Here is a 23,310-nt window from a genome sequence, read left to right as displayed (position 1 = left end):
CTGTATGAGGCATAGTTGTGTGTGTCTGTGTGTGTGTGTTTGGGGGGGGTTGAGCTTTTTTCTGAAAATCTAAAGACAGGAATGAATGACAGTTTTTGTCTTTTGTATTATTTTTATATAGAAAGAACCATAATAGCTCAATTTATGAGCTGATGTGAAGCTGTTAGTTGTAGCCTGTGCGTTGTTTCAATATAGTGAAAGTAGCCCCCAAAAAAAGGCAACTTTATTATGGGCATTTATGTATATTTATTTCAATTTAACACCCATTTAAATAAATGAATGCTCTTTTGGGCTAGTCATCGTCTAACCAATTACACGCATCACTCGTGTTCATTTATTTATTTATTTATTCATTCATTCATTGATTCATTCATTCATTCATTCATTTTCTACCACTTATCCGAACTACCTCGGGTCACGGGGAGCCTGTGCCTATCTCAGGCGTCATCGGGCATCAAGGCAGGATACACCCTGGACGGAGTGCCAACCCATCGCAGGGCACACACACACACACACACTCTCATTCACTCACGCACTCACACACTAGGGACAATTTTCCAGAGATGCCAATCAACCTACCATGCATGTCTTTGGACCGGGGGAAGAAACCGGAGTACCCGGAGGAAACCCCCGAGGCACAGGGAGAACATGCAAACTCCACACACACAAGGTGGAGGTGGGAATCGGACCCCCAACCCTGGAGGTGTGAGGCGAACGTGCTAACCACTAAGCCACCGTGCCCCCCCTATTTATTTATTTATTTATTTATTTATTTTTACTGTTCCTTGAGAATAAATTCTATCATGTTTGAATCATGTTTCATGTTTGTTCATGTGGCCTTCAAGAACTCTACACAGGGAACATGTACGTAACGAGATGTTTTTATGGCTTTTTACACGTACACAATAAACCGTGTTAGTTCAGAAAAACATTAACATTCTACGAGAACACTTAAGCAGATAACTAATGTGAACCTCAATGTATCAGCTTTAGTTGTTTCCTGTTAATGGAATTATTAAATAAATATTAAATACGATTGGAGGGATAATAATTAAAGAAAGCAAGCTAAGATATAATTGAAGAGAATTAAGAGATACATTCAGTTAAGAGAAAAGAAATGACTTTGTTTAAAAGAAGGATGTGCTGCAATGATGCTGTATACAGTAAGTGGCTTCCATTTGCATCTCCCATCAATCTGTGCAACACTAGAGCCGGGACTTTGTTACCGATAAGTGACTTATCTGATATGTTTGAATCTGCAATTTGCTACAGACTTCTTTTAGTGCTGTGTGCCATATACATCATATAAATCGTATAACCATGAGTCAAGATAACTTCCACTTCTGCCTCTGAGACATTTCTTTCTTTTTTTTTTAGTCCTCATTTTGCACTTTCTGTAAGGTTTATACAGTATTTTAGGTTTTCGGACATCTAGAAATTGTCAGAAAATTGATAAACAAGGCCTTAGAGCCTGATTCTATTCAAATTATAGAGTAACAACCCTGAAAAGATAGTGAAAGAAGTGCATTAAGGACATGCTTATACTGTACACTGTAGTCATTAACGTGTCTTACAAAATGCAATTATGTCATTATTGTGTGTTTTTGTGCCTTATGGAAAGGTATAAAGAAAAAACAGACTGTTTTCTGTGTCTCTGCTGAACTACCTCTCTTGTTCTACCCTTTCTTACCTTCTCCAATGGTTTATTTACAGAACTGTGTTTCTAGCAATGTCGCAAGAAGTCGGATCACGCAGCAAGCGAGTGTTTGTGTGTGTGTACATGTACGGGTGTATGCGAGTGTAAGAACTCACATGGTTGCATTGTGGTCAACCTTTCCCCAGGTTTTTGATGACTAGCTCTCTCACTTCTCCTTTCCAATAACTCACTGACTTCCATTGACTTAGGACATCACACTTCACTCCCTTTCCCTCAACAGGAGAGGTTAACGAGAGAACATTTTTATTGTGAAATACCTTAGATGTTTTAACATGAACTAAAATATCACCCAGGAGTGTAAAAGTAGAAATAATAATAATAATAATAATAATAATAATAATAATAATAATAATAATAATAATAATAATAATAATAATATGTATTAATATGACATTTCTGATGCTTCTGCATGCCAGAATTGGTGTAACATCACTGATATTTATTTACACATTTTAAACAGGCTTCCAGATGTTAAAGGTTTGCTTTTGAGCAGATTTCTTTTAATCAGGTAAAAAAAAAAAAAAAAAAAAAAAGATAACTTTACAGTGTTATCTAAAGCATGACATCATCATCATCATCATCACCTTCAGCCATATAAATGGTTCTATATCATTTCTTTCCCACTTTTCTTCCAGGGTGCAACAGAGAAGGAGGTTTTATTGTGAATTCGTAAGATCTAGAATTTCTCAGAAGACAGAGCGCATAAGTACTTTTCTTGTAATACCCGAGTCAATAAAATCGGTGGGAACTTGGCCGTGTGAGCAACATGTCATGCGCATGCGCGACGTTTGTTACAGAGAGAAAATGAAAATGTGCCCAGGGTTTTGATCCCTTTCTCTGCCCGAACTCCTTTACACAATAACTTAGAGCACCGTTACATCTCAGAAAAAAATAAATAAATGCACAAATAAATGGGTCATAGTTTGGCAACAAGAAAAAAAAAATCAGTACAAATAAATTCCTAGGTGAGGGTTTTATTCACTCTCCACTGTAATCCAATTTCATGCTGCACTCAATACTCGAGAAGACGGCGCGCGCACGCACACACACACACACACACACACACGCACACACGCTCACGCACACACAAACGCAGACGCACACATATAAAGACAAATTCAATATAAAAAAAACTATTATTATTATTATTATTATTTATTAATAATAATATTTACTACTAATAGTATTACTACTATTGCTACTTCTATTATGACTAATATATCTAGCAGTTGTAGCAATAATAATAATAATAATTATTATTATTATTATTATAGTTGTTGTTGTTATTATTATTATACTACTACTACTACTACTACTACTACTACTACTACTAATAATAATAATAATAATAATAATAATAATAATAAGTATATAACGTTGGTTGTTATTTATGTATTCATGAAATGCTGTCTTTGTGTCATTCTATACTATTTTCATGAATGATGCCGATTGAAAATCTATTTGTCTGGAATAAGAACATAAAACCACTCTGGCATTTTATTGGTCAATTAGTATCTGAACTCCACAGAGAATAAAAGCTTTAGGGAAGAAACAGCCTTCTACCAACCAGAGACGCGTTTAATAACGGAGGAGGGAGCTGTGTGTGTGTGTGTGTGTGTGTGTGTGTGTGTGTGTGTGTGTGTGTGTGTGTGTGTGTGTGTGTGTGTGTGTGTGTGTTGGGTGAATAGATAAATATAGCGGGATGACACTGTGCACAATGGATTAAATAAAAGAACCTCTTGTGTGATGAGGACTACGGACTGCTTGAAACTGCTCGTTTATTTTGGCACTTAAATGAGCGACAGAAACACGGATTCCTTTTAAATACAAAAAAAAATATATACAAAATATACAACTCAGGAGAAGTCGGAGATTGTGATCACGACACTCCTTTGTAGAGCTTAATCTCCACAGCACTCACTTGGATAAATCATAGACGAAGAAAATAAAACAAAACAAAACAAAAGAAAATCGAATCGAACTGTTGCGCAGAATGAGCGCGGATTTGATTTGCGCACGCGCCACAACAGGTACGCTACCTGTCCCGGTCCAGGTGAAGCTCTCAGTGCGTCACAGCGCGCCTCAATGCGCCTGATGGCTTCCCCAAAACGACCTCCGTTACATTCCTCTGCGTAAAGATAGGTGGCGCGTGTCGCGCCTCGGTGTAGCGCAAATAAAGTAAAGTGAGACTGTGTGTGTATGTGTGTGTATGTATGAGAGAGAGAGAGAGAGAGAGAGAGAGAGAGAGAGAGAGAGAGAGAGAGAGAGAGAGAGAAAGAGAGAGGAAAAATATCAAGAAGAGGCGTAACATCACGTCAGCTCCTCCAGATCTTAACTCCTAACCTGTCCATCAGGAATAACGGTCCCTCACGTGAAGTCTATGGTTCACACGCTCGCGCCTGTGGCTCCGTCCGTCACTCGCCTTCGCCTTCCAAACCTTTCCTCAGCATTTTCTTCCTCCCTTCCAGCCCGATTCGGGAGGTTTCCTACACAGTCCGGTAGGTTTGTTTGTTTTTGTATCTAATCAGGCCCTGGTATATGACGCTTGTGCACCCCGATTGTTTTATGCGCTTTTGTTTGGGTTTTTTTTTTTACCCTCCCCGGGACTGATAAATCTTGGCATCGTCCAGTCACCTGCGCAGGTGAGAGTGAAAGAGAGAGGGAGAGAAAAAAAAAGGAGCGCGCGCGGTAACGTGTGTGTGTGTGTGTGTGTGTGTGCGGCTTCGAGCTCTGGACACCGGCGCTCGCGGGAACGCGCGCACTTTCACGTTATAAGCCGTCCGTACAGTTTAAAACACTTCTGATCGGATTTATTAAAAAAAAAAATAATAATAAAAAAAAATTGTTAATATTATTTGTATATGTGTGCGTGCGTGTGTGCGTGCCTGTTTGTGTGTGTGTGTGTGCGTGTGTGTGTGTGCGTGTGCGTGTGTGTGTGCGCGCATGATGTGTCATATGCAGAAGTGTCAGTAGATTATTTTAAACGAAAAAGAAAACGAAAACTTATTTATTAACTGATATTTACTTAGAAAATAATTAATCATTTTTCAATATTTATAATGGATTATTATTATTATTATTATTATTATTATTATTATTATTATTTATTAACTTTTAAGCAGATGTCTATGGTTAGTTAACGTTAATAAAATACGTGAATAATATTAATGTTTATAATGTTTAAGTCTGTCGATTAGATCTGTTACAGTTCAGCTGTGAAAAAGACAACAGGTCTAAAAGCTCGGAAATAAATAAGCTGTTTCCTCGAATCTCCTCCATCATTTCCAAAACAAAATTTCGCGTTATGATGGAGTAAACCACAAAAAACCCTCTCTCTCTCTCTCTCTCTCTCTCTCTCTCTCTCTCTCTCTCTCTGTCTAAAATGCTAAACTTACACTAAAAACACACTTAAGACTGAAATTTATTCCAATCTAAATTGCGTTCACATCGTTTTCACAATAAAAAGGAAAACCTCGACTAAAACCTGATGCGCAGTGAACTCTCTCTCTCTCTCTCTCTCTCTCTCTCTCTCACACACACACACACACACACAGACACACAAACATACTTCCTCTTTATTTATAGTCATCTATATCATTATTCTAACCATCTGAGAGAACCATCTTGTTAAGCAAGAAAGGTGGACGTGTTGTGTGAAAACTTGTAAAGAAGGTGTGTGTAAGTGTGTGTGTATCTCCTTTTTTTTCTGTGCCTGTCCCCCCACCTCTCCGCCTCCTCTCTCTCTCTCTCTCTCTCTCTCTCTCTCTCTCTCTCTCTCTCTCCCACTCTCCTTCTGCTGTCCGATCAGACACTTCAAAAGATCAGGCGACGAACGGCGCTCCCTCTCAGCGCGCAACAAAACTTAATTTTGGGACTTTCCAAATCTTTTTGGTCCTTTCTACTTCTAACAGAAATATTCGTTTTCCCTACGTGTTGCGGACGAGACATAGATTTTTAACTCAGGCAAAATAATAACAGCAAAAACAACAACAACAAAAAACATTAGTGAGTCCAAACTGTTGGCGTCGTTGTGTTTTGGTGTGGTTTAGATACTGGATGGAGTTGCTGAGCGCCTCTTATCAATGAAGCCGGAGATCATGGCGGAGGGGCCGCGCTGCAAGAGGCGAAAACAAGCCAACCCAAGGAGGAAGAACGGTAAGGAAAGAGTCATTTTTAGACCACAGTGTAAAGTTTACTGACCGGTGCTGCTTGTGAGCGGACAACGTACAGTGTTTGGCGTGTGTGTGTCTGTGTGCGTGTGTGTCTGTGTGTGTTTATTTGAGTCTGAACCGGACTGGAGTTGTCAAAAAAATTAAAAGAAAGTGGTTAAATAAGTGATGATTGACTTGTAGAGAGTTCTTGTTATGGCATGTCAGTGGTGGATGTGATGGTTTAGTGTCACACTGTGTGTGAGTGTGTGTGTGTGTGTTTGTGTGTGCATTTGGAAGTTGAGAAGTTTAGTCAGTGAGACAGGGAAGCTGAGTAGCGGTCCTGCGTATCCCCATGAGCACAAAACCGTTATGTGAGTGCGCGCACCCGTGTGCGTGTGCGAGAAAACAGGCAGATAAGCAGGACAGACAGACAGACAGTGAGGCGCGCGCCCTGTATGAGATCGTGTATCATGATTTTTATTATTTAGTAATTGTGTCTAAACGGTATTTAGGCGTGTTGGATGTGCTGAAAAAAAAAAAACGGAAACTTGGCGAGAAGTTCACAAACACGAGTCACTCTCTTCTGTTCGTTTCTCTTATCCTCTTTTCTCTTAGTTCCGCCTTTTGTAATCGATTATGAATGAAGCAGTCGGTGTGTGAGGAGGTGTATAGTCGACAATTAGAAAGAGTGACACTGAAAATGAAATAATGAGTTAAACATGTCTTTCAGTCTAATGTGCATGTGCAGCAAGAGCTGGGTGTTGGTTTGGGTAGCCTGAGAGCCACTTTTAATCCAATAATCAAACACATAGAGAGAGAGAGAGAGAGAGAGAGAGAGAGAGAGAGAGAGCGTTTCATTAGAAGGACAGATTCTGTCCCAATTTTAAACTCAGATGCTTTATTTCTGAATCAACTTTTCATGTAACTATTTATTGCTGTGTATTGATTACTTAAGGGGAAGAAAAAAAATCAATGTGAACCCTAAATACAGCTCCAGGCTTGTTTCATGACCCAGGACAAAGTCAGTGGTGTGAAATAGTGCAACATGGGGGTGATGAAGGGGTAAGAGACGACAAGAGCAATCAGCCATGTGCTTGTTTTGGCTCGGTGATGTGTTCTGGTGATGTGATCATGCATGACAAAAATCATGTTGAATTGTGATGCATTAACATGAGGAGTCCCGGAGCTTTATTGTGTAATAATAATAATAATAATAATAATAATAATAATAATAATAATAATAATAATAATAAATTATTAATTATTGTTGTCTCAATCCTGAGTGTTTTAAGAGCCTGTTGAAGTCTGTTACGTTGTTTGGAGTTTGAACCCTGACAGAAAATAAGGTTACAAATGAGACCGAGTTTGACCACAATAAAAATGGACAGGACAAACATTTGTCTTTTCTCTTAAAATTCTATTCTTATTTTGAAATGTTTTTACGCTGGTTAAAACAAAATCAGCCATGTTTTGCTAAGATTAAATCAAGACAAGAGAATTTAGTTTGAATTTGACTGAAATAAAGCCACCGACTGAACATTTTTATCCTGGTCTTGCATTTGCATCCGTGAGCAAAAGACGAGTATAATTATAATTACATAGACGTATTTTAAATATATGTGTTATAAATATTGAAATTATTTTTTAAGGTTTGAATTCATCTTAAAAATAGACAAAATGAGTGGTTTGTGCTTCGTCCTTTGTTTTAATCGGTCTATAAATTAACCACTGTTTCATTAGGTACTGCAAATGTATTTCTTTTTTTTTTTGTGTGTGTGTGTGTTTTATTTTGTATAGCAGTTTGTACAATCAGCATGGTTTTGGACCTGCTCTCGGTCCTGTGTCTGTGTATCTGGCCACACCTCCTTGTTTTGTAGCACCCAATGGGAGTTGAGTTTATGGCCCGAGTGTGTAACTTAATCCGTGTGCATGTAAATGCATAGCGTTCAGCTGTTACTGACTAAACTGTCAGCAATACATGGTTATCCCTGCCTTAACGTTTACAAGTTTATTAGTAGCATAATTACAGACTTCAGCTTTAATGACGAATGATGTGGTGTCAGTCTTTGTATTTTAAGGTTAAAGGAGGTTAACCATATTTGTGGGTGTTTGTGTTTTTGTTGTAGAAGGTCAGAACATACTTTTCCCCTCATCTCTAGGAAATGTATTTTTCTTCTAAATATTAGTTTTAGTTCAGAGATTTTGGCACAAACTAAATTTCCTAATTAAAATAAATGATAAATTTCTAATTTTATCCCTCTCTTTAATAATGTAGTCACACTGTTCAGATTAAATCACTTGTTCTTTTAAAAAGAAACACTGTCCGGTGTTTGATTTGAGACCGTTTCAACGAGGTTAGCAGGTTCACCCAAACAAAGAGCTAAGACAATGGCTTGTCATCTGGGCATCTCATTGGCATGCTCTTATAATCAGCGGTGCCAGGGAGCCCAGTGTACCGTCCCTCGCACAACTAGGCCATTGTCCTGGCAGCTGCGTGAGACACCTTTCACTCTGTCCTTTCCTCGTTTCCGTGAAATAAACGCTTTCATTTAGTGGTAAAGTGCAGGCAAAAAACTTGCAATAGAAAAAAATGTATTAGATAATATTACAACAACTTTTACCCTAGTCACCCTACACCCGTATTTACATTCAGAGACACACACACACACACACACACACACACACACATGCCGTCACCGTTACTGTCACCACTTCTTCTCCCATCCACCCTGACCTGAATGCCTTTCATATCTGCTCTGCCATGTTTCAGCCACCCCCCACCAAGTCTCTATCCCTTTTTCTCTCTTTCCCTCGCTCCCTCTTTCCCTCCTCCGCCACACTCCCCCTCAGTAAACACCCCCGAGGGTAGAACAAAGAAAAGGAGCTCCTCTCCTCCTTCTTAATCACAATTCAGCCCTTTCACTGCTGCTAGGCCACTCTCTCGCTTTCAGCATCCCAAAGCCTGAGATGAAAAGACTGCGCACGAGAAAGAGAAAAGAGTAAGCGAGAGGAAAGAGGCAGAAAAGTAGAAATTATGCCTGGCAAAGAGAAGAACAGGAGGTGGAGAGGTAGAGAGTGACATAACTTTGGTGTCTCTACACGATTGTTAAACTTCCCCTGGTTACGCAGCTCACAATAGACTGTCGCCTAAACTCAGAGTCTGGGCTGTTTTACTAATGGCACAGATAGTGTTACTGTATGCCATTCCTGAACTATTAACAGAGACAGAACAACAAAGTAAGCAGGATACAAGGCTTAAAGAAAACAACAAATTGTTTTATGGACCTTCACAAGTATCTGAGACTGTCCAGATTCCATTTTACCCACTTCCAGTTCCTGCTGAGAAAACTCTGCCCCTGTTAGACTTAAGGTGTTCTTCTCATTTTTACTGATTATCAACCTGAGGCTAGATCGGCTGCCTCCTCGGACATTGCTGCATGCACTAGGGTCCGTATCCGTGGCCAGACAGATGTCATTCTCAAGTCACTGACTTTCTTCAGCCACATCTCTTTTAGTGAACGAGACAGAATGTCCTGTCAGGGGCTAAAAGCCTGCGCCTTTTCACTGACGAACGAGACACTGCTTATTGTGCCAGCTTTTCACTCGTCTTTCCCCCTTGCACCTCAATAGGTCAGGGATCACAAATGCAAATCTACAGGCCTACCAAAAGAGAGAGAGAAAGCCAGAGAGAGAGAGAGAGAGAATGAGAGAGAGAGAGAGAGAGAGAGAGAGAGAGAGAAAGGGGAGGATGCAGGAGCACTCAAATGAACCATGTGATATGAATTCCTAATTTTATCTGTTTCGCCCCCACTCCCTTCAACTTTTTTTTCTGTTGTTGTAAAGAAAAGGAGATTATCTGTACACCTTCATTCAGCTCCCCCCTCCCTTTTCAGCTGGGCCAAGCTGTGTGGGATTTAGACCGATTTACTTCAGCAAACACCTATGGACAACTGGGGAGGGGTCGGGGCTCCGTTTGGAAAGAGGGAGCCCTTTGTTTGCTGGGGTGCAGGAGGCCTAAAGCTGAACCGGGCGGCCGCATTATCGCATTAAGCAGCGTGGTGGCCTAGGGAGCCTGGTTAAAGCTAAAGTAACTGGCTATCTACCAACGACGACGGGAAACCTACGTTAGCAAATGATATGCGCTTTCTTTTTACACCCCAAGAGTTGATCCCTGTTCTCAGAGATTATTACACTTACAGTAGATGGAGGTTCAAAACCTGTGCATAACACTTTACATGGGATGTGTAACTCCAAGAAGCATCATCAAGCCCATCCCCCTTAGAGTTGATGTAAAGAGAGATAAGGAGAGAGAGAGAGAGAGAGAGAGAGAGAGAAAGAGAGAGACAGCATTATCCTCCCCTGTCCTCGTAACATCTGTCACTGCTAGGAGCGACAGGAGAATGCCACCCAAGGCCCTGTTAGTCCTGTGTCACTTGTGACTAACCAGAATGAGCAATTTACAGTCGTGGGTCCAACCCCCTCCACGGTTCTCTTGCCCTCCCACTCCTTTCGAGATGATAGAGCTGCAAATGCAGAAGCGTTTGTTTCTGTACGGACAAAGGCTGCTCCTGTGTTTGGTGTGATGAGCTGGGTCCAAACACCCACGCTTTCTCCTCATCTACTGTAGTTAACTTTGAATGTAATGTTTCAAGAGTTCTCGGTGCCTGTTCTGGCTTTATCAGCTGTTTGGTTGGAGGTGTTCTGTTGTTGATGGTTTGAGCGTGTGGTTCAAGGTGACTGACGGGGATTTGTTATGAGTTTTCTCTCCCCTTTCTCCCTCCCTGCATGTAACCATGTGCACATTTTCTTCATGAGCGAGTACAGTGTAGCGGCGTGACATTTTGTGGCGCCGCACCGCCGTTAGCCTAAACAGTGAGGATTTACCAAGGTCAATAATGAGGTATGTCACTGCAGGCTGTAGAAACAACAGCCCTGGTGATAATGAATAGGAATAAGATTCCATCAGTAATGGGGGTGTGTGTGTGTCGGGGGTTAGTTAGCAAAAGTTGGATGTAAAAATAAAGTTTTTCTATCTACGTCCCAAGAATAAATAATCACAGACTTCTTTTCGTGCCTTAGATACCTTTTTTGTCATACTTTGTGGCTAAAATTCATGACTTCCAACAGTATGGATTTATATTAGCCTACTTGCTCAGATGTTCTATCCCACTTCCGTTTGATTAGTGGAACACCTCCGGCAAGGTTGTCACCACATGGAACAATCGATAACGGATCGGTGGATTAAGGTGTCATGACATCTGTGGGTTCAGACCTTTCGTGCATGGGTGAGTGCCTCTTAAAGCCAGCACTGATAACAGCACTCCCCACCTAGTGCCAGATCTATATCTTGATATAAGCCTGACAATGCTTCCACACGCTGACAAGTCACCTGCAAGTTTCCCTTCACACAGCTGCACAGAATGTGCAGATCCAGCCCTGTGATAGCGTGGATAAGTAATTGAAATACACCGCTAGCAGAGATTACAGAGTGTAACAGGCTCTTTCGTCTTCGGCCGCCGATTTCCCAGGAATTGTACAGAGCTTGGAATAGATTCACCCGTCTTTTCGGTTACGTCGGGCTGTCATGATTGCGTTTTTACATACAGTAGGATGTGAGGAGTGTGAATTAAATACGAGTATGAACCTGTTGTCCACTTTGGCTGCTGCCTGATGGGCAAACTTAATATTAATCTTTGCTAGTGCAGAGAATTGAGCTCTCCGTTAACCGACCATCTGGTCAGCACACATCGTCGAGCTCTAGCCTCATCTTTTTTTTCATGCCCCTGTCTCTCCTTGCATTTTCAGCAAATTGCCCACCAACAGGGTGCTTGAATCTAGAGATTACAGAGCACTATTTTTTGGGTTATAGGTCTAGCAATTAAAGTAATGAGGAGGTTCTCTGCTCACGGAAGCCAGGGCCCGAGCGTAGTGCTGACTCGTTGCCTTCCGAGTCGATAAGTCCTGGCCCACAACCTCAGGCAAAGCATTCATGGTCCTTATCAGGGAGGATGTCCTGTGCTTCACATTCCTGAGCTAAATGATCCCCTTCCTTAGTGTAAGCACTACAGCTCAGGAGGATTGGATCTGACGGCCATGTCAAAGCTATAATACAGTAGCTCAGTAGAAGACGAGAGTGCAGGCCGAGCTTCCGTAAACTTGTGCGAAGCTTCACATTTGTTGCTGCACTTAACCTGAGCTAAAGTGAAACCTGAGCTTTAATACGCCTTTTGACAGTGTTGCGGAATGTCTAGAGGGCACAGGAGGGTCTACAAATTGTCTACGAGATGTGGATCTCATGCAAGGTTCTCTGATACCTTGTTTTTTTTTTGTTTTTTTTTTGGAAAGAACTAAAGGCTTAATCCTATTTTAAGGTGCAAGAACAGCTTAGAGCAATCTGCAGCTATGAGAAATGTTATGAGGTCTTTATTCTCTTCTAAAGTAGCACTGAGTCTGAATTGCCATGTGTGCCATGGATCCAGATGGCACATGTGAATCTACCTTTTCAGGCAGGCAAAATCACAGGTCTTGATGCCATCAGCTTTTCAAGTTTTACAATGGGCCAGGCCTCGTTATTACCGCTGGCGGCCTCTTTGGCGAGACTGCCATAAAGAAAGTGTTCCTCAGCAATTAAAGCTAATGAAATATTCATGTGTGGCACCTTCCTTAGCCGCCCTCACAAATGAGCAAGCCATGCTTAATGTCTCCCCCACCCATCCTACCAAACCAACCCACCCCACTCCAGCCTTATTATGGTGCTAGCCTGGCATGCCTGCAATTAGTGCGCTATCTTCCAGTGGCGACTGGGCAGACTGAGCGGTGAGGAGGAGCAGACTGGAGGGTTGAGAGAAGGATATTAGGGATAAGGAACGGCTGAAGGTGTCTTACACCAAAATGGCATAAAGGGATAGAATCGGCCCAGCGCGATTAATAATAGGCGTTGCTTATAGATTCCACCCACTTCTGATTCACTGAACTCTTGTTATGTAAAATAAGTGTAAAGCTACATCGTATTGACTTGGTAATAAGTATTAATGCTTATATTTGCCGGGGAGTGTTGGGATTTCAGAGGGGCGACTTCTGTATTTTGTGCAGGTGCATGCGCGTTCAAGGGGTATCATTCGGTTTTAATCTGCACATTTCACATGGGCATTAGGCACTAATCACATTGTGGCCTTCAGTGTGAATGGAATATGTGTTGTAATGGAGATGCCTCTTGTCATATTATGCCAGTAGTAGCTTAAAGGAGAGAGGGGAAACCCGTCTCTAATTGTAAGTTTATCTGAAAAGCGCACAGCTGTCCACCCACTTGCATACATATATCTCTCTCTCACTCTCACTCACTCTCTCTCTCTCTCTCAGTCTCTCTACCCTTCCCTCATTCTCAGTTAAACACATACACATAAAACACAGAATAAGAGACATGTTAAGTGGAATGACAGTGCAGTTTTGTTTAAGACGGTAAGAGACGCTAACATTATATATATATATATATATATATATATATATATATATGTATATATATATATATATATATACACCGTTAAAAGGCAGCATCAGAATTTTATTTAGTTCAAGAGTTTTCTTCATCTCCACATCAACCTGTGGAAGCCTTTGTCACTTTATTAGGTTTTCACTCTGCCAGTGACCCCCTTGCATCTCAATGAGGTGTTCTGCCCGTAGCCCTCCTCCCTTGTTCCCACGCATCATGGTCCTATCAGCTCAGCACCTTTCTCCAGAGCTTGCTGAGAAGTCTCGTGCATCCTCACGCCGCCCAGATCTGCCGAGGTGTTTACTATGGGATTATGAGGCGAAGGGGGTGGGGGAAGGTGGAGGACTGAGCCGTGGGAGGCTTCGCAGGCAGCTGAGGGAGAGAGGTAGCCATGGGAAGGGCCCCCCCAAAGGCATGGAATGCCAGTGAGGTCAGCAGGGGTTGGAGCAGGGGGGGACCAGAGGAGCTCTCCAGGGATGGAGCAGGTGCTTTTGTGCAGGCCGTCAGGCATCAAAGACGTGATGGGGCTGAAAAGGTTAGTGCTGGCGCTGTGAAGCAAGTCCCCCTGTTATTTTTTTGGCTCAGTTGTTGAGCAAGTGGGTGCAGGGGAGAGGGTGGTGCCTGGCTCCCATGCTCTGGTGTTACAGAGGTCACTTTTTTGTACCTGAATGGGCTCCAAACGAAGACGGCTACATGGTTAAATCCGAGAGTAAAAAAGTCTTTGGCCGTCATGGTGCCTGACATCACTCGCTCACTTTCTCATAAGAAAGATGAAGAATGTGTCAGGTGCCAGTCACACAGGTAGCTATACAGTACAGGTACGTTTTAATAGTCAGAGTCGTGTCGGTGATTTTTTTTTTTCTCCCGCATCCTTCGATAAACATGATCAAGAGTGACAGAACATTTCTTTCTGTCTTATAGTTACATTGAGGCTTGTCAGGGATAATCTGCAGCCGGAATAGGATTTTTTTTTGTGTTTGTTTAATAATTGTTGGTTTATTCCTAAGAAACCAGCTGTATAAACAATGAAGAATATAAGAAAAAAAAAAAAACTCATACAGGTCCAGTGATTCATTACTTTATCTGTTTTGGGACCTGTCAACTCAGAATTAGGTCAAAAAGTCCAGTCAGGCATAAAGCTAAAGTGCCCATACATCCTAGCGACAAATTGTTGTCCCTCTCTTTGCACTTGACGTCCTAGCTTCACCCAATCAGTGGTACCTAATGTCTTTTTTCTTCTCCCTTGTTCAGGATGGGTAGAGCAGAAGGAGGTAAGAGCGGGGGAAGTTGAAGGGGGGATTTAGTTGTTGCAGGTTGCGTCATGGGACCCGCGGTGTCCCCTTTTGTGCAGCACGTCAAATGTGGTTAACATGCGGCCATTTATCTGCAAAGCCCCCGGGTGTACAATAGTCTGTGTGTGTGTGTGTGTGTGTGTGTGTGTGTGTTTGGAGGGGGAGGAAACGGTGAAACGGTAGGCTTAGTGTCGTAGCGTTCCCATTCTCTTTCTCTGTCTCTGTCTCACACACACACACACACACACACACACACCCATTTCTCCTCTTGGCTGCACACAACCCTTTTCCGTCATTGTTTCGTTCTTCTTTCTTCTCTCCCCCGGGGGGCGCCGCACGGAGCAAGCGGGTCAGGCGGCATCTGACAAGGTGCTTCAGAATGTCGTAGGCTCCCGTGAGACAGATTGTTCCGGGCAAATGTAGAGGGTGCTAATAAGGTGTGTTGCGTCTTCTCAAGTAGCATCCTGACAGTTTGTGAAACTTCTGAAACATGACTTTTCAACATGAAGCCTCTTTAGTTTTGTAAGTACTTGAGAGCGTTAACGGATGAATAAAGATCGCTCAGGAAGAGAGAAACGCTACAGAAACTTAGCGGTACGATCCGACGATCCGTATTTGTCACTTAGCTTGTTTTTGTCTGAGTTAAGTCCCTGATTCACAAGTGGCCTGCAAATGGAGCTGGCATGCATGCATTTCACAGGTAACGAGATTACTCCAGGCCAGTGATTGACTTGTTTTCCAAAGAGAGCAGCTGAAGTGACTACAAAGGGAGCCAGGTCTAAAATTCATTGTAACTTTATTACCCCAAGCCAGATACAATCAACAAGGAATTTTAGCTTTTCCTTCTGTCAGCGTACCTTTGGTGTCTCACGCAAAGGGAGCAGATGCAGAAAAAAGGTCAGGGGCAGTGTGCGAAGAGCCGAAGCAGGAGGGGCGGCTGAATTGTTCGCGTCCATTATGTTTGGAAATAATTGCAATGGTACATTAGTTGTGGTATTCAACCATCCCAGATTGATGACAGAGATTACCTAAAGTTCCTGTGAAGCTCTATAGACGTAAGAGCTTGTCAATGCAACAGCTTCATAAATTCTTCAGGTCGGTCTCGCCTTGCATTAGCCGGACTTAAAATGAGAACGCAAATAATGCTTGTTAATACATTTCACCTTTTGATCAACGGCCAAGAGGGTTTCGACTTCAAACGCTCCTGTCGTCTGTGTTGTTTTCACCGCAGAACGGGTGGTTGTCGTCCCCACGGCCAAAACAGCGCTAAAAAAAACACAGAGAAGCACTGCCATTTTCTTTTTTCCATGCACAGCCTAAAAATACGCCGCAGTGCATCCCGGCATTTTTTTCAGCAGCCACATAGATCTCCAGCCCGCTGGCTGGATTCGTGCACTCTATCCCGTGTCATGTAAGGGCAGCTTAATGAGCGAGAGGCCAGCCATCACCCATTTTAGCTGAATCAAAGAATAGTTTACATGACCAACAAAAGCTGTCGGTCACAGTGGTTTAATCAACTTCCTCACCGAGCATGACTTTTATCTATAAATTAGTCTTCATTAAACGATTTATCCCTTTTATTCCGTGACCTCGATCTGGGTTGAGAACGAATAAGAGAAATATATTCAGACAGGAACAAATTTGCTTCTGTCTGATTTTCGTTTATTTATTTATTTATTTATTTATTTCAGCTTGTACCCGAGCACATCACCATTGCATAAACACTTCCAAATAAGCAAGGTTCAAAATTATTTCCCACGGCTCAAGAGACCCGGGGGCAGGTTGTGTAAATAGGCGCAAGTGTGCGAGTTTGTTTATAAGTTTGTCGGAAGACGTTCTAATGCTACTTGGCAGCACTATGGCTGTAGTAAACGTTTCATTAGTTGTTCTTTGTGTGTATTTGAAAAAGTTTGTGTACCGGACTCGGTGCCACCCAGCCAGGTTCGCACATCCAGTCACCTCTCATCACAGAGCCATCTGTAAACATTTAAGAGAATACGTTTGCTTACAGGCTGTCCCTTTTAATTAGAGACTGGGCTTGGTGCCTACCCTTTTCCAGAGGTTATGTGATAACTGCACCTCATTGCGAAGGATGAAAAGATCTGCTGACGTCCTGCCCGAAACACTCTGACAGGGGAGGAGCGTCAGTTGCACCAGGCCCCGAACAGAGAGCACAAGGTCTAAAATAGCCACCCGCTAACACGAGACTTTGCTGCACGCAGTGACGCTTCCTGCTGCATTGATTCAACCTCAAGTGCCCCAAATTGTTCAATCAGAAGTGAACAGAAACATACACGGGTGTCCGATCTTTTTTGGTTTGTCGTTCATCTTACAATATTTCTCCCAAAGTAGACAAGTTACTCATGAGGTGTGTGTCTAAATGGGTGTGGACTTGTTTACAGGAGTCACACTCGACTCACTGATTGAACTGGGTGAGTGACTCATACTGTATGTATAGTAAGTTAAACCAAACATACTGAAGTAGGAGTCAAATAAAGTTACCCTAAATCCATCATGGCATCATTTCAAACAGTTCACCTGAAAATAATGCCCCCAGCAGGCAAAGAGGGATAACGAGTGCACAAGGTTAGCGTGGGAAAGATGACGGCGTGGCAGAAATAGGTGACCCAGTAGGCCGCCTGGGGGTCGTACCTCTTGTCTAAGAGGGGCTTTTGTTTGCACGTCTCAGACAGGAGAATGAATGAAAGCTTGGAGTGGAGGATATGCCTGGTTTAATATATATAATGAAGCAGGGAAAGGATGTGACTGACATTTCTATATACCATCTCAAATCAATGGCATTATCTACGGAGATCTTTGTGTTGTGTTGTAGTTTTCTTTTTGGGAACTCTATTATCATGGAAAAACTTGATTTGAATATCATTATTTAAATGTGTTTAGCGCCGATATCAGGTGTTGTGTCGTAGATTTGGAAATGAGTCGTAAGAGAAAAGAGCAAATGTGTGAAAAGTGGACAGATTTTTTGCACTTGTAGTTGTACTTCAAGTTGCCATGTTGCCGATAAACAACGCATTAATCCTTCTGATGAGGAAATCTAGGTTAAATGCAAATAGGTTGAAGCGATATCAGACATGTTGGCTTCAGATATGTGCGCTAGACCAGAAGGTAATTCATTAGGAATTGGCCACGGCTACAAATAGCATTCAAATGAATTGAAGGAAAAGTAATTATTTTCGATCTCTATCACACACACACACACACACACACAAACACACACACACACACACATGCACACACACACACACACAAACTGTCCTTTCTCTGACACTGACAGTAAAATGAAACACTTTTGTTTTTCAATAAAGTTAAATTTAAATGTGCATCTTTTTACTCGGCATTTCGTATTGAAGTGATTAAAAATGTATCCGAAACATTCATATCTTATTAGTGTATTTGCTCGTATAAAATATCAATGTATTTCCTGAAAGAAAATCTTAAATTTATTAAGTAAGTGTATAACTAAAATATATATTTAGTCTAGGGATTTTTTATTTATTTATTTATTTATTTTTTGTCATATTAGATCCTGCAGTTGTATTTGACATTAAAATGAAAAAAAAAAAAAATCTCTGACAAATTCTCTTTTATTGTCTTTTTTTTTTCTCTCTCTCTCTCTTACTTGGCACCGATGACCGATGTCGCTCTTGACCTTCCGACGTTACAGGTAAGAGCTTAATGTTTAATTATGTGTAATTACACTTAGAAATAATTACTTCCTGGATAAAAAACACAGTCGGAGACTTTCTAATGAAAGCGTAATGAAACCCTAGGCAGTGTGTACTTTACCTGGTGCGCTTTCTCATTTAAACTCACAGTAACTGTCGCAAGCCCTTTTATCTCGTGTGGTCTTACGGCCTTGGTGCGTCGTTTCTAGTGTCACGTCTCTAATATACTGCTCCGCGACACCTTTCTATTTTTTTTTTTTTTTTTTTTAGCAAGACACAGTAGTTCCCCATAACGGCACATTTTTACGTGCAGACTGTAATTTTGCATTTCTCCTAAAGCAGCGGGACAAAGAAGGCTTTTTGAATCGCGAGACCGAGTTTCAGTGTTCAAACAGGTGGAAGCATACAGTATGGCTGCGTAAATAAAAGCAGTACAGATATAAATTTTGCTTGTCTCACACAACCAGCAAATATTTAACCGTTCTAATAAAAGCTACGTGCTCTTTGCAGGCCCCTGTGAAGAGAGGCAACAATATCTTCTCGCACACGGGGAAATGGATAAATCCCTTTTCCCTACTGTGCAAATTTTTTTTTTTTTTATGTGTAGCACACAGCTCCAAGCCTTGTTGCGTGGGTGGGCATGTATTCTTCTGAATAAAATCAAGGATACCGCTTTTTCCTTTTTTTTTTTTTGCCTTGTTAAGAAAAACATCTCTGCAAGTGAGTGTTTGGGCATACAGTTTGTGTGTGTGTGTGTGTGTGTGTGTGTGTGAGTCGATCAGTTTCTTCGTCCTTAATGCCTTCCTCTTAAATTACACGGAGGAAACATTTAAGTGTCCCTTGATGCCGTCAGAAAGGACGTATTTTAATCATTTATATTTCTTTTTGTCCACAAGTGCAGAACTGTAGTTTTGTCATTTGAAGCTGCTTGCCCATGTTCTGTATTACTGCTCCCTGAGCTTGACAGTTACACACCTTTGCCACAGAGGCTGACACTGGGTGCTATTTTGAAAGAACGTGTGAGGAACTGCTAAACAACAGAAACAAATTGGTCCAAGCTGGGTGTCCGGTGAAGACGTTGCTGACCGCAACGTCACAAAGAGTGTGTTTGCGTGTGCGTGCCTACGTACATCGGGTGGTGATGTCGAGAGGGCTCGTGTGAACGTGAGGTGCATTTGGAGATGGAAGTAACAATTCTTCTTGGGCCTCTCAATACCGCCTCTTAATTGTGAGACGAAAAATGGCCTTCTCACAAAGATCCCTATTTTGGTTCCTCTAATAAGCCTCTCACAGACGAATGGCACTTTTTTAGACCAAAAAGGCCACAAGCGTCTTAAGGAGTCACGTTTTAAGTGACAAATTGTTTCTCCAACAATGGAGCCATCTAATTGCTAATTGGAGCTCACGGTCTAATAGAGTGAGGAAGGATGGAGGCTGAAAGAGAGAGAAAGGAAAAGGGAGAGGCAGAAGTGTCCTCATACACACTTGCTTTAGATGGCACCTTGAGTGGTCACACCAGGATTCAAAAGACACAGCCATGGCACAAGTCCCGGTCTGCTTCTTGCTTCGGTTATGGGTGGGATCATCAGGGATCGCTTCGATTTTAAAAAGTTAAATAGCTCATTGACTTTACCAGTCAGATAAGTGGCTTCTGTTCTGTCCACATATTTCTAACAACCGTAGATAGTGAGTTACAATATTTAAGAAAGCAAGGCTAAAATTTGCTAAAGGAGGAAACGGAGCAGCATGACTCTTCTGTAGTGAGTTGACATTTCTGTCCCACCTTCTGAAGGAGTCGTAGTCTTGAGTTCTCTGAGCTTCTTTCACTGGCATCTGGATTTGATCAACAGGTCACTTCCTAGTGCTCCTAACCACAGCCTGCCCACGGAGTCCTTTTATTGTTGGTGCTGGTGGGGGAAGGTGTCTGACAGCTGTAACAACACCTGAGACAAGTCACTTATCTCCTTTAGAGAGAGAGAGAGAGAGAGAGAGAGAGAGAGTGAGAGAGAGAGAGAGAAAGAGAGAGAGAGAGAGAGAGAGAGAGAGAGAGAGAGAGAGAGAGTGCCAGCTCGAGTGCCTTGGCAACCAGTTGCCGTATAACGCTGATGTAAGTCATCATCGGTTTAGGGGTGGAGATGAAGTCTAGACTTAAGTTGTAGCATAAGTTTAATCACATTTCAGCGTCTGCTGTGGCTTAAGCCTCTGGCTACAGCAGGGAACTGGAGTCAATGGTCAGATTGTATCAGCAAATTAAGGCCTTGGCAGCGGGTGATCGCCAGAGTTGTGGGACAAGCAGCTGTGGTCCTTTTGATCTTCAAGCCTCTCTCTGTTGCAGTCCCAAGATAGCTGTCACTCAGACATGCCTAAAAATAAGACTCGTGTTGAGAATGCAGTACCCACCAATGATACCCTTTGCCTGTAGCAAACATTTCCAAGATCCTTGAAAAATGGTCTTGTCTCTCTCTGTCTGTCTATCTGACCCACTTGAGAGTCAAAAGGCACTTTGTCTGAAGAACTGGAAAAACACAATGGCTGTAGAGGTGATGTTAAAAGTAGTTCATGACCCTCTTCTTTAAACCCAGAGTGAATGCAGCATCATCTGTACTAGCCTCTAGCATCCCTTGAGAGAAAGCATTATATGCTGCTGTATTGTTGGCCTGCCTCCTGCCAACTGTGCTGGGAACAAAAGGGCGAGCGTTTATTAACAGACCCTGCTGTGTTAAAGGAAGCCCGACCAGCCCTCCTTTCCTGATGATGGCCTTATCCTGGCTGGACTCTCTAAAACCAAACAATTTCAAGTCCCGGCTTAATAGCCAGGTAGATCGCCACAACCGGAGGTGGACATTTCATTGGTGCTTTGTTCTCAGCAGGAAAGTGCTGCAATGTGAAAAATGTGAATAGCCTAACCATCAGCAGCATCAGCATTTTATTTAGCAGGTTCTCCATTTTAGATCGTCCTTCCTCTTTTAAAGAAGCGGCTTTGCTAAAGTTTAAACCCTTGCTTTCTGCTAGACCTAGCTTGCTTTCCTCCCAGGAGAGACGGCTTCAGGTCGAAACTTCTCTTTTCAACAAGTTTTGGGGAAGAATTAAAAATTAGCCTCGACATCATGCAAAGGTCAATTTTGCCTAATATATATATTAAGGCTTCTTGAAATAAACCGTATAAACGATTATGTCTATTTGAGAACATTCGAAATTAAGTTTGTAAGTAAGTTTTTATTAATAGCCTGTACTTCAGGTGATATCACTCGTTTTGCCGATCATATGACAAAACAGGAAGTGACACATCGAGCTTCAGCTGCAGCGAAGTTGTTCAATATACAGTAGGTTGTTCAACATGGTTGTTTATGACCTTTAAGAGTCAGGCTCGCTTGCTTCGGTTTATCAGCTGTAGTCTGTTATGTAGACAAGCTCATTACGTTTATGTTTTGTGTTTGTTCTTTGAGAACTCCATGTCACTTTATGTCGCCTGCAATTGTCTGAATGGAGAGAAGAACATAACCTCATGATCCAAAAACAGGAGGGAAAAAGTTTTTCAAGTTGGATGCAAAACGAAGGTATCGGGCCAAGAGTTGAAGTTGCTTAGTTACTCTTGTCTATCTCTGTCTACAATAGCAGATTTCTGGCACTTGCCCTTGAAATCGTCTCCACCTGGATGTTGTAGGCCTGAGTCCAAACACTATAAGGAAATAAAATACAAGTGTGAAAAGTTTGCAAGAATGGCTCTTCCCCCCAGTGGGATTTTTCTGCACTCCAAAACGCACCTCGCTGACAGGAAAACTTTATGGCGATTTGTTGAGTCGAGCGTTAGACCTTGCGGAAAATGCTATGAGCGTGAACCGTCACATTCCGCACCTATGATGGAACCGTGCACACTTTTTTTGCTAGCTGCATCCAGCTGCTGCTTTCTAATCTGTTTTCTAACTAGCCGTAAACTTTCTAACAGCCGGGTTGGTTCACCGGATTCAGTTCACTAAATTTGTCTTTAGGTTTCTTTAAAGAGTAGCTGCATTATTTATAGTTTTTTTTATATTCTGAGACAATTTACAGCCACTAAGTACAGTACTCACTGATCTTAATACGATGAAAAATTAATATGATTACTTTGGAAATTAATACTTGTCAGAAGGAGATATCCATTTATAATGAGCTATTATCCGGCCACAGCCAACAAGCTTTCCACCCTTTCCAACCTCTCTGTCCTTACCTCGTTTCTTTCTTAAATCCGAGGCATGGATTTGATTAAAGCAACGTAATATTGCTTGCTTCAGATTTACAGTGTGTTTTTTTTCCCCCCTTTATATTTTTTTCCCCGAACAAACCTTCGGACAAATCTTCGTCGGTGTTTGTTTGTTGTGATCTGAATTTCTTTTGAACAAATGCTCTGTCTCTGTGATGATCTATACAGTACGTACATCTATAGGGTTTCCCTTGAAGCTCTGGAAAAGGGAAGGCAGGAGATTTACAACTGTTCATGCCTCTTTCATAATATGACTTGCCAATAAAGTAACAGACTTTAAGAGGCCCATTAAACGTATGTGGGTGGCAGAGCAAAAGAGAACGAGCAAGACCTTGGTTTTTTAGCTTCCAAAAAGGAGGGTGTAATGAAGACCAAATGACTACTCGGGAGTCATTTATATGATTTTTTTTTTCTTCTCCCTCCACTACCTCCAGCATACAGCTTCACTTAACTGGAAAGTTCTGCCCTGGGGAGCAAACGGCTGTCAGTTCCTCTTACTTCAGACTACCGTTGCCATCCACAGTGGCGAATCGGATGGAGGGTTGGGAGGGGGTCAAATTATACCCACGTTTTGCCCTCAGGGCAGGTGGATTTCTGGGGTTGTTTTCTCAGGTCACATGTAGGAGACATACATCTGTCACTCTGAAGTTAGCGTTGGATAGTTTAAGCGATCATCCTCTGATCTGTAAAACGATTCACACCACGAAGTAGAGGTTCCTCCTCGCTGCTTTAAAC

At 42.0% G+C, this 23,310-nt stretch overlaps 1 protein-coding gene across 3 annotated transcripts in view; it reads left to right on the top strand.

Annotated features, from left to right (window-relative positions):
* The first annotated feature begins 3,959 nt into the window (after positions 1-3,959).
* zeb2a (zinc finger E-box binding homeobox 2a) overlaps positions 3,960-23,310 on the top strand; it is a 47,608-nt gene continuing 28,257 nt past the window's right edge. For 2 of the 3 annotated variants that reach the window (XM_060875713.1, XM_060875711.1), the window contains exons 1-2: positions 3,960-4,215; positions 5,767-5,872. In XM_060875713.1, the coding sequence (XP_060731696.1) occupies positions 5,800-5,872 (73 nt within the window). In that variant the 5' untranslated portion in view covers positions 3,960-4,215; positions 5,767-5,799. Of the gene's footprint in view, positions 4,216-5,254; positions 5,390-5,766; positions 5,873-23,310 lie in introns of those variants that run through there. The other variant, XM_060875712.1, reaches the window with a different exon arrangement.

Source organism: Tachysurus vachellii, chromosome 8 (genome assembly GCF_030014155.1).
Source record: "Tachysurus vachellii isolate PV-2020 chromosome 8, HZAU_Pvac_v1, whole genome shotgun sequence".
NCBI lineage: Eukaryota > Metazoa > Chordata > Actinopteri > Siluriformes > Bagridae > Tachysurus > Tachysurus vachellii.
This window is presented reverse-complemented; position numbering and strand designations above follow the sequence as displayed.